This window comes from Cynocephalus volans, chromosome 4 (assembly GCF_027409185.1).
Source record: "Cynocephalus volans isolate mCynVol1 chromosome 4, mCynVol1.pri, whole genome shotgun sequence".
Taxonomy (NCBI): domain Eukaryota; kingdom Metazoa; phylum Chordata; class Mammalia; order Dermoptera; family Cynocephalidae; genus Cynocephalus; species Cynocephalus volans.
Window position 1 is genome coordinate 157,209,938 of NC_084463.1, and position 13,592 is coordinate 157,223,529.

Genomic DNA, 13,592 nt, shown 5'->3' on the forward strand with positions numbered 1-13,592 from the left:
ACATCCTTTCTGAGGAGATGATCTGGAGTGGGGATGAGCCAGGCAGTTATGTCAGGAGGAGAATCCCCCAGGCAGGAGGCTCAGCAGGTGGAAAGGCCCTGGGGCCACCCTTCAGTAAACATTATTAGAACATCTCCGCCAGCCAGGCTCTGTCCTGGACCTCCTTCTCACTCTGGGGAGATTAGAGGGAGCTTGGAAAGCTAATGAGCACCATGGGCTCAGAACACTGCCTAGCTTGGAGGACCTGCACTCAGTGTGCAGATGTTACCACTGTCACTGCCTTTGTCATCATACAAAATGAAGGGCACATGCCAGTACTCAGACCTATGTCTTCCCTGCCAAGGCTGTGGGCAGACTTTGGGCTCATTCTCTTGTGTTCCCACCTCCCACAGGCAGTCAGAACTGGGAGGGCCTTGGAGACTAGCCCCTTCCCTTCCCAATGTCCAGTGGGGACAGCTGAAGCCCAAGGCAGGGAAGGGTCCTGGTTAAGGTCACACGAGTCCCAGAGAGGATCTGACCAAGGCCTCTGATCCTTACTGGTCCCCCATCAGTCTCCCTCTCTGGTTGTCCACTAGGACCCAAGCCATCTGCTGCAGCCCAGTGCCTGGCCATGACTGTCACCTACACAAGCCAAGTGGCTAATGCCCGCTTAGGCTCCTTCTCCCGCCTGCTGCTGTGCTGGCGGGGCAGTATCTACAAGCTGCTCTATGGCGAGTTCTTCGTCTTCCTGCTCTGCTACTACACCATCCGCTTCATTTATAGGTGCAGGTGGCAGGACTGGGCCTGGGGTCCTGGGAAGGATGTGGCTGGGGCTTGGAGCTCCTGTGGGGCCTCCCAGCTAATAGGGGGCCAATGCACCAGTGAACTTGGAGCTCTTGGCTGGGCCCTGGGGGCTGGGGCTGGGAACCAGGAAGACAGCTCAACCCCGGGTGGGAGAGTGGCAGACACTCTTTCCTCCAACCCAAGGAGGGGCCCCGGTCCCACTCAGCCAGGCTGTTTTACTGAATCCCACACAGGCTCACAGACACAGAGGGTACATTTAAAATATATATATATTTCAATAAAAATGTATATCCAAACAATAAAATGTAGGACAGATATAATCACAGAATATATGACAGCATTTTAAATTGAAAAAGCATTAATGACTACAATGGATTAAAAAATATCAAATACATGAAATTATTGAGTGCATCATAATACTAATCACAAAGCACATTGGTCTTTGTTTTCTTTTTTTTTAATTAGACTTTATTTTTTAGAGCAATTTTAGGTTTACAGCAAAATTGAGGAGGTAGAGAGAGTCCCCACATGTCCCCTTCCCCTAGACACGCACAGCGCCCCACTATCAACACCTGGCACCAGAGTGGTACATTTATTACAACAGATGAGCCTGCATTGGCACATCGGCTCCCAATGCCTATAGTTTACATTAGGGTGCACTCTTGGTGCTGCATCTTCTTTCGGTTTTGACAGATATAGTATAGTGACATGTATCCACCATTGTAGTGTCACAGAGTAGCTTCGCTGTCCTAAGAACCCTCTGTGCTCCACCTGTTCATCCCTCCGCACTGTGCATTTTTGAAAACCAAACACCCTTTGTTTCAACCTGCTTTTAAACAACTGTTCCTTAGCTCCTTTAAAAGGGTCAGTGATGCCTACAACTGACCCCTTCGATAGGACCTTCCTTCCTACACCTCATCAAGTGGTCAGCGTGAGGATTCTCCCCACAGGAAACCACAGAAGGGGACCTCGTCTAGCCTGTCCGGGTTTGGGGCCCTGGGCCAGGCTGGAGCTGGGGACAGCTTCAGCCTTCTCCTCACAGTATCCCCCCGTCCTCAGGCTGGCCCTCACGGAGGAGCAGCAGCTATTGTTTGAGAAGCTGACTCTGTACTGCGACAGCTACATCCAGCTCATCCCCATCTCCTTCGTGCTGGGTGAGCTCTCCCTTCCGACTGTCTGGGGTCCCCGTGGCCGCCCCAGGCTCCGGACAGGCCCTGGGCTGATCACGAGGAGCTGGGGATGGGGAGGGTGGGGGGAGGAAGGTCAGTGCCTCTCTGCAGTTCAGGGAACTATGCAGGCTGCAGCCAGAAAGACTGAGGTTAGACATCAGGAAGGACGTCCCGCCGTTAGCACTACCTCATTTTCTGGGGGAAGCACTGACATCATAGTCCCTGGAGACCCTGCGCTGGGGGGAGGGGGTGTCTGGCGGATTTCTGGGATCGGCCCCCTCCCCAAGAAATAACCCTTGAGGCTCTCGCGGCTCCATGCGAGGGTCTGCCTCCCCCTCCCGGGCGCCTGGGTTGGGGCTGGGCCCGCTCGCGTCATGAAGATGGAGGAACCGAGGCGTCGCCCTGCGCTGGGCTCTGGCCGCAGCCCGGTCCCTCGTCCCTCGCCCCCCCCGCCCCTCCCGCCCAGGCTTCTACGTGACGCTGGTCGTGACCCGTTGGTGGAACCAGTACGAGAACGTGCCGTGGCCCGACCGCCTCATGAGCCTGGTGTCGGGCTTCGTGGAGGGCAAGGACGAGCAGGGCCGGCTGCTGCGGCGCACGCTCATCCGCTACGCCAACCTGGGCAACGTGCTCATCCTGCGCAGCGTCAGCACCGCGGTCTACAAGCGCTTTCCCAGCGCCCAGCACCTGGTGCGAGCGGGTAGGCGGGGCGGGGCGGGGGCGGGGCCAGTGGCTGGAGGCGGGGCGTGGGGTGGAGCCAGAGCCCCTGGACTTGAGGATTGATTGGGTGGGACCGGGAGGGGGTGGGGCCAAGACCTGAGTGCCCAGTTGGGCGGGGCGGAGTCAGGTGCCTGAAGGTGGGGCGAGGACAGGAACCTACCCTCGGAGGATAGGGGGTTTGAGGCAGGGCTCTTAAGGGTCCTTGAGGGTAAGGGAAGGGGTGGGGGCTTGGGAACTGGTGAGGTGCTCAGGTCTACTTCCCTTTGCCCTTCCCGCTTCTGATCTCCGGTTTCTAATTGGGAAGTCAGTGACTTTCGTCTCTGGTCTCCCTCTCCGCCTTGCCTGAGCAGGTCCTGGTTGATAAGACAGACCCCCTCCCACGCGCTCAGCCCAGAGCAGCACATAGGAGCGCTCGGTAATATTTTACTGAAAAGAAAGAGGATGGCAAAGGAACGCCGAGGTCCCTATGGGCTCAGCAGGGCTGGGCCTGGCCTAACCACCTGGTGCCAGCCACCCTTCTGCAGGTTCTCCTACCCACTGCCTTCTTCACTCTACTCCGCAGGCTTTATGACCCCCGCGGAACACAAGCAGTTAGAAAAATTGAGCTTACCACACAACATGTTCTGGGTGCCCTGGGTGTGGTTTGCCAACCTGTCAGTGAAGGCCTGGCTTGGAGGTCGAATCCGGGACCCTGTCCTGCTCCAGAGCCTGCTGAACGTGAGCCCACTACACAGATGGGGCTGCCGCGGAGTGGGAGGGGTTATGGCCCAGGTGAAACCAGGTTTCCTACAAAGAGAAGGCTTGAGCCCTGGAGGGTCATCCTAGAGCCTACGGTGGGGTTGTAGGATCATTTCCAACAGGATTCCATAGCCCGAGGTGGCCCCTCCCCAAATACCCCTCCTAGCCCCTCTCTAACTAAGCCTGTGAGACCCTGGTTCCTTTTTGATAGAGGAGGCTGAGGCCCAGAGAGGTTTAGTGAGCTGCCCATGACCACACAGCCAGGGCTGGACCATGAGCACCAGACCCTGGTACCTGGAGACCAACTGGGTGTGAGCCTGGGAGAGCAGGTAGTAGTTAGAACCTCATCTTCCCTCCTACTCTCCAGGAGATGAATACCTTGCGTACTCAGTGTGGACTCCTGTATGCTTACGACTGGATCAGTATACCGCTGGTGTACACACAGGTGAGGACTAGGTTGGTGAAGCTGCCCTTTTGGGAAACTGAGGCTAGGAGGACCCAGGAAGCTGCCTGTGATGGGAAGGCTCACCCTGCGAGTTGGGTCTGGGCTTTGAAGGTTCTGTGTAGTGCCAAGTTCTAATAGCCCAGGCTTCTGCTTGGTCTAGCCAAGTGGAGGCAGTGTGATTGTCCCCATTTTAAAAAGGAGATAACAGAGACCCAAAGTCCCATGAGTGTGAAAGTCCAGGCAAGGACTCAGACTCCCAGCTTTGATCCCAGGGTCCCCTCTGCCACCTCTTCCTCTTTCTCCTCCCAGGTGGTGACCGTGGCAGTGTACAGCTTCTTCCTGGCTTGCCTGATTGGGCGGCAGTTTCTGAATCCAGCCAAGGCCTACCCTGGCCACGAATTGGACCTTGTTGTGCCTGCCTTCACGTTCCTGCAGTTCTTCTTCTATGTTGGCTGGCTGAAGGTGAGCCTCTCCAGGACCCCACCAGCTGTGGGCGTGGCCAGAGGGGTCACGGCCAGCAGCTGCCTGAGATGAGGAGGGACAGCCAGGGAAAGAGGGTCTCAAATGTGGGAAGTAGGGTGCTGGGCCCTGACCACAACCCTCTGGTCTACACTGTCCACACGTTTTTACATATGAAAAAACTGAGATTCAAAGACGGAGGGAGACCTGCCTGAGGCCTGGGTCTGATTCCAAGGCTTTCCCCAAGGCCCAGAACTTAGGCCCTAGACATAAGGCTCAGTCTGTCTAACCATTTGGTGCCCTGTCAAGAGAATGTTCTCCAAATGTTGTCCAGAAGAAGGAGAATTCATGGAATAAGAGTTGCAGTGGCAGGCCCTGCCGGTGAGGCAACTTCTCACCATCCCTCTCCATTCAGCTCTGGCCCCACATGTGTCCCCTCTGCTTAGTAAAACAAAAGCCTTGAAGCTAATGAGCCTACTCCACCCACATCCCCAGCTCTTTAGAAGGCAGATCCTCCTCTCCTTGCTGGGGTTGCTTGTCCATACTCCAAGTGGCTTATCTGAGTATTCCTTCCACCATATCTGGTACTCCTTAACAGGAGTCCTGAATCACACTGTGTTCCTCACCTCTTTATCTTTCCTTCCTTCTGTTTCCCACCCACTCTCCCTCCCTTCCTTCTTTTATTTTTTGGGGGAGTGGTGGTATGGGTCCCCCTCTCTTCCCTTCCTGTCCATGTGACATACACACACGTGCAGTGTGTATGTTGCCCCTATATCCTCCCCACAGTTATCTTTGGTTTCTACAGATCAAACCAGACCACACCACTTTTATGCTAGAAATGTTCCAAGGTGCCCCAGTGGCTTGCAAGATGTCCCCTGGGCCCTTAACATAGCTCATCTTCTCTGCGGGGCTTTGGTAGGGTCTTTTAGAGGTTAGTATCCAGGAATCTGCCCACCTGGACCAGCCTTTAATTCAGCACAGCCCCAGTATATATCTGTTATGTTAGAAAATAATGAATAAATAAATGTTTGAAGACATGAATGAGTAAATGAATGAATGAAAGGATGCAACTCCAGGTAAGATACATAAGGTGAGATAAAGGTGGAGACTCAGCTGAATGACACACTCAGGGACAGATGTAGGTATTCAGGGAGGGATTGGTTCAGGAGGATCAGAGGACTTCAGTGTCCAGAAGGGAAGGGGCTCATGTGTGGTGGCCCACATGTGTGGGTGGCTGGAGCCCTACACTGTGGCCTTAACGATGGTGCTGAGGCAGGAAGGGCACCATGGAGGTGTGAAAATGGCTGGAGCCAAGGTTTAAAGGTAGAAGCAGAGCTTCAGGGAGTTCTACCTGAAGGTTGCCAGAGCCTCACCTGTCCCCAAGGTGGCAGAGCAGCTCATCAACCCCTTTGGAGAGGATGATGATGATTTTGAGACCAACTGGATCGTTGACAGGAACTTGCAGGTATGGGGCGAGGGAGGGAGGGCGTACCACGGACCCTCCCCAAACTGGATCCAAGGAGGGGGACCTCACAATTCTAGAGGGAGGCTTCACAGTGAATTGTCATCCCCCTCCCCTTTGTAGCCAACCATTCACCCACAGGATTCTCACCTCAACTTTGGAACCTGCAGGTAGATATTAGTCTCTCCATTTCACAGGTAAGGAAACTGAGTCCAGAGAGAGGGAAGTGACTTCTCTCTTTCTGTTGGACTTCTGTCCCTGGTGACCAGGTGTCCCTGTTGGCTGTGGACGAGATGCACCGGGACCTGCCTCAGATGGAGCGGGACATGTACTGGAATGAGCCCGAACCACACCCCCCCTACACCGCTGCTTCTGCACAGTCCCGTCGACCCTCCTTTTTGGGCTCCACCTTCAACATTAGGTGGGCAGTGTCGGGCAACCGGGTGGGAAACCACTCAAGCGCAGAGCCCTGCCTGAGAACGTAGAATAGCACTAGTCAATACGTGTTGGATATAAGTGCCAGGCGCTGTACTATGCTCTTTATAGATATTACTATTTTTTTCCTCCCAATGACCCTGGTTTGTTATCCCCAGTTTTCAGACGATTAAGTACAGATGCAAAGAGGTTAAGTTGCCCAGCCCAAGGTCACATAGCTAGCAAATGGCACATCTGAGCCAGGTATGTCTGGTTCCAACTCCGTGCTCTTACCCTTACCTGTGCTGCTTAAGGACTCCTCAGGCTAGGAGCGCTCTCAGGTACCTCCAGTGTAAGCTCTCCTTCCCTGTGCAGAGTTGGAAACTGAGGTCCAGAGAGAAAAGGGACTTACTCAAGGGCAGCTGGTGACTGATGAGGCAAGAGGGCATTAGGGCCTGGGTCCTCACTCTGATCCAGAGCTATGTTTTCTGATAAACTGGGGAGTTTGGATGGGGGGATGGAAGTGTGGATGGTGTCCCTGTGATGGCAGAGGGGCAGCAAGCATGTCCCAGCAGGAGGCGGGGCCATCACAGGTACCCCCTGAGTAGACTTTGTCCTACATAGTAAAGGCCTCAGGCCACCCACAGTAGCCAGACTTTCCTCCACCCGGTTCAATTTCCCTGATTCTGTCAGAATCCCTCTTAAGCTGCAGTGGGCTGAAGGGCTATTCTTGACAGTCCTCTCTGCCTGGGTTGAGAGGGCTTTGGAGGGCCCGGGCTGCACGTCAGGGTCCATACTCAAAGTTCTCTTTCCCAGTCTCCAGCACTGTTCTCTCCTTGCTGTTTTAAGAACCGAATATCCCATTCAGCTATAATTAAGATTAACTAGAGTTCATAGTTAGTGCGAGGAAGGGTTGGAAAAGTGGTCAGATGAAGGTTGGGGGGCTTGCTTAGGTCAGAAATATTTCTGGAGGTTGCCTTTGAGCCCTACATGGTCTGTACCCCAGCAGCTGAAGGTTGGGGCAGGAGAAGGTAGATAACAGAATAATAACTCATAGACCTTGCCTCCAAGGAACGCACAATTTAGAGAGGGAGCTCAAACCCAAGGCCCAAACTCTGGATACAGGTTACAAAATACTAGATGCCTAGGAAAGGGATAGAACGTAGAGGTCACCTCTGGCTGCCTGGGAGGCGGCCTTCAGCTGGGCCTGGAGCATGAGGAGGATGTGGACCCGGGCAAGGGCAGGCCACCCTCTAGGGTAGGAGAGCTTTCTCTTGCAGAGTAAAGGTCTCAGGCTCCCAGGGAGCCAAACTTCTCCCTTTGTGCATATTGCTCTCCAGTTGGAACCACAAATCCCTGGCCTTGGCCAGAGTCACTCCTGGGTCTCATCTGAACCACTTATACCTGGGGACCAGTAGTTCTGACTCCTGGAGTGAGGGATTTTAAAGGGAAGAAGTGGGTGATGAACTTAAGGGTCCTCGTAGACCCTTAAATGCCAGGCTAGGGACTTTGGATGTTAACTGTGGGCAAAAGGGAGTCAAAGGACAGTGAGGTGAGCTGGGCTTTGAGGGATGAGTCGGGAGGTACAGGATGGATCAGGAGAGAGGCGAGAGTTGGGCACTGTGAGGAAGACTGTGTAGCCTTGGCCTTGGGCCAGGGGAGAGGGAGGCAGGGGTAAGGGAGACGTCAGGTCAGTCTGGAGTCCTTGGTCCACCCCCTCAGCCCTGAGACTCGCCCTTCTTTCAGCCTGCACAAAGAAGAAATGGAGTTCCAGCCAAATCCAGAGGAGGAGGATGCTCCCACTGGCATCATTGACCGCTTCTTTGGGCTGCAGTCCCACGACCATCATCCTCCCAGGACAAACTCAAAGACTAAACTCCTATGGCCCAGGAAAGAATCCTTTTTCCATGAGGGTCAGCCCAAGAACTCCAAGGGGCCTGCACAGATCCCCAGGGGCCAGGAAGACAGCAAGGCCTGGAAGCTCAGGGCGGTGGATGCCTTCAAGTCTGCCTCACTGTATGAGAGGCCAGGCTACTACAGTGCCCCACAGACGCCCCTGAACACCATTCCCATGGTCTTCCCCCCGGAACAATTGGCACCCTCCAGGCTTCATAGTGTCACAGGCATAGATGCCAAAGACAAAAGCCTAAAGCCGGTGACTTCTGGGGCTAAGAACAGTTTTGAATTGCTCCCAGAGGGCGATGAGGCCTTGACAGAGCACCCAGAAGTACATCATGTGAAGAGGAAAACTGTCGAGTTCAACCTGACTGATATGCCAGAAATCCCTGAAAGCCAACTCAAAGAACCACATTTGGAACTATCGGCAAGCAACTTACACACTATACTCAAAGATCACGCAGATCCTTATTGGGCCTTGGAAGACAGGTCTGTCCTGCACCCAGACCATGCTCACTGCTTTCCCCTGTGCATGACCTCTTCCCCCACCCCAGCTTCCCTCGCTCTGAGCCTGCCCTTCCTCATTTCCCTGTGGTTCCACCACTGCCAGAGCAAGCTGCACCTATGCCCAGCACTGGCTTGGGGCATATACCTGGCCAACTCAGCAGAAACCCTAGGTAAGTGTTGCCATGAGCCTGGCATCACCAGGAAGACTTCCGAGACCCAGGTGAAGGAAGATGAGGTTGCACTGGCAAGAATGATACTGAGGAAGGGCTACCCCAGGGCTGGCATGCCAGGCGTGGGTGGGCAGATCTTATCACTGGGGCCAGCTTACTTTGAGCAGGGGTGGCTGACACAAAACCACAGGGCAGAACTGAGGGCTCTAGTTGGTAGCCTAAGAACTCAACTCACTGCTACAGGAGCTAGGAGATAGCAAATGAGCACTTCCCCGCAACTGTTCATGGTGGTACCCGAGCACTCCTTCAAAGGCTAGTGCTCTCACCCCTGGAGAACTAGCAGATAGTGAGGGTGAGGGCGTCCAGGGACCTTGGGGATCTCACCAAAATACTTCTGAACCTTATGCTTCCTTGGGGCCATCCCAAACCAGTAGATGCTTCTCCTTATTCTAGATTTCCTGGACACTTTCACCCAACTAGAAATAACCTATTTCACCCCCAATCACAATCTGGGGAAGAAGTGTAACTTCCCGTTTCTAGATTCTCTACTATTTACTTTGCGGTCAAAATACAGCTATTATGATTGAAAACTTAGGACTACAATTTCAGGCCTGCTTCGAGGACTAGACAGGAACTTTACAAATCACCTGTGGCTGTTTAGGATATGATATTAAGATGTCTCAACCTTTGCCCTACCACTGCAAAACTTTAGTACTGAAATGAAGGTGCCTCCCATACTCATGCTGTGAACTTTCTCAAATTCTCAACAGGGATGAAGCACATTCCTAACCTGTTTCCTAAGGGTGACGCTTCACTGGCCTGGTCCTCACCTGCGTGAACACCAACAGGACACTGATCCAGTCACAGCCATATAGTTGTCCACACTGAAGATATGTTTCTATGACAGCCTGAATTAAAGGGTTAGCTTAATGGATAACAAAACTCAGTAGTCCAGGACTACCTCAGCCTTTAAATGCCTTTTATACATAAAAACTGTGAAAGCTAGAATGAACCACTGAAAACATGTCATGTACGACACCCAATTCAGAATCCTGTCTGAATTTGACAAACACACCTTGGCATCTTTCCCAAACTAAAAAATACAAATAAATACAAATATTCTCCTAGTTGTTTCATTTTGATTAGTGTGACTAGAACTGAATTGTGGCACTTAAGGAATCTGGAAGATGGCCTAGATAGATTTCTGGCCCATCTCAAGATCTCAAAGACAACAGCTGGGTACCAAATTTCTTTATTTGAAGGAATGATACAAATGAAAGAACTTAAGTGGATGTTTTGGTACAAATTATGGAAAAGGTTAAAAAGGAAACCCCAACATGCATGCACTGCGTTGGTGACCAGGGAAGTCATCCCATGGCTCCGGGGAAGTTAGCCTGAGGCTTAGCTCTCGTTATCACTCTCTCCCAGGGTGTGCTTGTCAAAGAGATATTCTGCCATGCCAGATTCAGGGGCTCCCATCTTGCGCAGGTTGGTTACATGATCACCCAGTTCTTTGATGGACTTCACCTGCTCATGCAGGTAATGAGTCTCAATGAAGTCACATAACTGAAAAACAGAATAGGGAAGAAAGTTATTGGTCAGCCTTCCCAACCCATAAGGTAAATTATTTCCTCCATTTATCCTGTGGGTTTCCAATACTCACGTGGGGGTCATTTTTCTCAGTGGCTAGTTTGTGCAGCTCCAGTAGTGACTGATTCACGCTTTTTTCCAAGTGTAACGCACACTCCATTGCATTCAGGCCGCTCTCCCAGTCGTCATAGTCTGGTTTCTAAATGAGAGGAGGTTAGGTCAATGTATCTGCAGTCTCTACCAATTAAACCGTAAGTCAGAAAGTACCTAACATCTATCTAACCACCACGCTCTGGCAAGAGGGACATCCAAGTTTTCCCTGACAACAGCTTCCAAGTTAACATCTTTGCCCGTTACTGTCTGCTTGCTTTATTTATTTATTGTGGCTGGCCAGTACAGGGATCCCAACCAACCCTTGACCTTCGGGCTACAAGGTGGCACTCTAGCCAACTGAGCCAACTGGCCAGCCTGCTTACTTTAGTTTAGATGGTAGGCCTAAAAAAGCACAAAAGCACAAGATATCATCATTTTATAAGGGCAACTGCCAGTCCTTAAGTGATTTCTAACACCTGAGCACTGCCAGATTACAAGTACGACAACCCTAGGATCTTCTGTTCACCTTGATATCCTGAAGGAAGATTTGGCCACCTCGTTGGTTTTGCAGCTTCATCAGTTTCTCAGCATGTTCCCTCTCCTCATGAGACTGGTGAAGAAAGTATTTGGAAAAGTTCTTCAAAGCCACATCATCGCGGTCAAAGTAGAAAGACTGAAAGTGGAACATGAACATGTTATGTTAGGGATTCCCAAAGAAGGTAGATATAACAGGCTATGGGTAGTAAAGCCTTCCTTTCTCAAAGCACAGCTGACCGGTTAGCTCAGTTGGAGAGTGGTGCTGATAAACCGAGGTCTGGGGTTTAATCCCTGTACCCACCACCAAGAAAAAAATAAAATAAAAATTAAAATCTGATCCTTTACAATGTCATGAAGGGCTGGCCTGTGACTCACTTGGGAGAGTGTGGTGCTGATAACACCAAGGCCACGGGTTCAGATCCCTATATAGGGACGGCTGGTTAGCTCATTTGGGAGAGTGTGGTGTTTACAACACCAAGTCAAGGGTTAAGATGCCCTTACCGGTCATCTTTAAAAAAAAAAAAAAAAAAAAAAAAAATCATGGGAATTGCCTCCAGCACAGTGTCTTGAGGATCTGTATTAGTGCAGAAGAAACTTCTTACAGCCAGTGCCAAGTTCAATTGTGTGAAGAGTGAGTGCTGGAGTATTTACCCCACACTATTGGTCCCTGCTTCCCCTCCTCCCTGATTAACCACGTTAAAGAATAGTTAAAACAAAGAGCTCATGGGCTTGCCAGCTGTACAGCAGATTGATAGACTTATTTATAAAATTAAGCCACCATTCAAGGTGACAACTGTAGGCAATTGATGTCAAAAATAAGATTTTCAGTTTTAGACATTTGCTGTACTTGGGTGTTCCTGAAAAGGAATGGCAGTCATAGAAAGCCAAGCCTGTTTCCAAGTCCATTTGGAACATGTCTATTCTTGGACAATGTGCACACATCACAAGGCAATGCTAAAGATGACTCCCAACACAGTGTAAAACCAAGATTTGGGGAAACGTATCCCATCGATTACTGCGTGGAAAAATTCCTTGCTTAGTAACTGTTGGTGGACGTTATTCAAGTAGTTCAATTAGTGGGACACCAACCCCACAACTCTTAAAGTTAGACACAAAAAGGACGAAGAACTAAGTACCCCAGCCGGAAGGTCGAGTGACTGCAGAAAGGGAGATTTATAGAGATATGCTTCAATACAAGTGGGACTTGCAGATAAAGCAGAACAGAGAGGTGAAGACGGCTGCTCAGAAAGGGGTCTGTCCACAAGAGATAAGACACTTTGCACCAGCCCCCAAGGTTGCCATTTGACACCATTACGCAGCAGGCACCGCCATACCCGGGGGGGATGGGAGCTGCATACCCGAGCAAACGAAGAGCCTCAGGGCCACGTGACCGGAGGCAGAGGAAGGGACGGGAGTGCAAAAACCCACCCTCCTAACCGCAGGACTAATTGCACTCTGCAATTCTTGCAACCCCGGGATTTCAGAAAACCAGGATCTTCTTAAACAGGGGTATGCAAGAACGGCCCTTGCCTATGAGGCAGACTTTCCGGGGGACAGCCGAAAAGGGCCAACTGCCCAGGCCTTCTTGCGCTAGCGAAGTCCCGGGAGGCCTCGAGCAGCCTGCCTGTTCCAGAAGGGCGCCCGGAGGCGCTCGGTAGCCACACCCTGCCCCGCCCCCAGCGGGCCCGCGGAGGCCGCGCCCGGCCCCGCCCCGCCGCCCGCGCTCACCATGGACAGGTAGACGTAGGAGGCGTACAGCTCCATGTTGATCTGGCGGTTGATGGCGGCCTCCGAGTCCTGGTGGTAGTTCTGGCGCACCTGCGAGGCGGTCACGGTCGTCATGGCGGCGGCTGAGAAGAGGACGGAGCGGTGGCGGCGGCGGCGGCGGCGGCGGCTGTGCGGCGCTGGAGCGGCGGCGGGGGCCTTGGGGCGATCCGAGGGCGCTGTGAAGAGGTGGCGGAGGGCTGGCTCTGAGCGGCCGGCCGGGGTGGGTGACGAGCGCCGGGTTCCGTCCAAGCACTGTTGAAGCAGGAAACCACGACGACTCTCGGCGGAGAAGGAGGTCTGGCGCAGATGGGGGCCAGCCGCGCTCTTATAGCGGGAGCCGGCGTCAGGCCCGCCCCGGCCAATCAGCGCCTCCCACCCGCCGGGCCCCGCCCCTTCCGGGGGGCGCGCGGGCGCCCCGCCTCCGCAGCGGGGGAGGGGCGGTAGCTTCGCGCGACTGGAGGCCGCATCGCTGTGTGGCCGGGCTTGGGGTCGCGAAAGGACCGAGACGTCCCCAGCAATGAGGGGAGGCGTCTCTTTGCCTCTAGGGCCCGTTTAGTGGGGTCACAGGGCAGGTGTGAGGAGGCATGGGGTGCCCACCTCGAAACTCCGTCTGCAGAGTCTTGAAACTTAGGGGGGCGTCGGGGTCATTCTGAAAATCCCCAACGCGCACCCCGAGGCTCTGGGCCAAGGGCATGTGGTTAAAAATCTGTGCAGGAGGGAAGCAGTTACCACACCCGAGGTAATTACCTCGTAATGCAAATTGGGAAAATGCAAGGTGGAAACGTGCGCCTTAGGTGGTCCACTGAGTCAGGAGCTGGGCTGAGAAGGGACCTCTTTCTCTT

At 52.9% G+C, this 13,592-nt stretch overlaps 2 protein-coding genes across 2 annotated transcripts; one reads left to right on the top strand and one right to left on the bottom strand.

Annotated features, from left to right (window-relative positions):
- Positions 1-610: 610 nt before the first annotated feature.
- On the top strand, positions 611-9,552 carry BEST1 (bestrophin 1). The gene is made up of 10 exons (XM_063095474.1): positions 611-762; positions 1,843-1,937; positions 2,419-2,652; positions 3,235-3,389; positions 3,778-3,855; positions 4,165-4,317; positions 5,699-5,779; positions 6,046-6,197; positions 7,937-8,575; positions 9,534-9,552. The coding sequence occupies exons 1-10, from the start codon at positions 611-613 to the stop codon at positions 9,550-9,552; spliced, it is 1,758 nt and encodes a 585-aa protein (XP_062951544.1).
- A 452-nt stretch (positions 9,553-10,004) lies between these two features.
- Positions 10,005-12,915, bottom strand: FTH1 (ferritin heavy chain 1). The gene is given in 5 exon segments (XM_063093225.1): positions 10,005-10,228; positions 10,231-10,329; positions 10,427-10,552; positions 10,973-11,119; positions 12,712-12,915. Coding segments are annotated over 5 exon segments (513 nt in total). The 5' UTR covers positions 12,826-12,915; the 3' UTR covers positions 10,005-10,201.
- Positions 12,916-13,592: the final 677 nt, after the last annotated feature.

What these genes read in the sequence shown, in the direction of transcription:
- BEST1 (XM_063095474.1), top strand. Translation starts at nt 611, where the DNA reads ATGACTGTCACCTACACAAGCCAAGTGGCTAATGCCCGCTTAGGCTCC. An exon ending in CCAGCACCTGGTGCGAGCGG is followed by an intron (nt 2,653 to 3,234) that starts GTAGGCGGGGCG and finishes TCTACTCCGCAG; the next exon opens with GCTTTATGACCCCCGCGGAA. An exon ending in TCTATGTTGGCTGGCTGAAG is followed by an intron (nt 4,318 to 5,698) that starts GTGAGCCTCTCC and finishes CCTGTCCCCAAG; the next exon opens with GTGGCAGAGCAGCTCATCAA.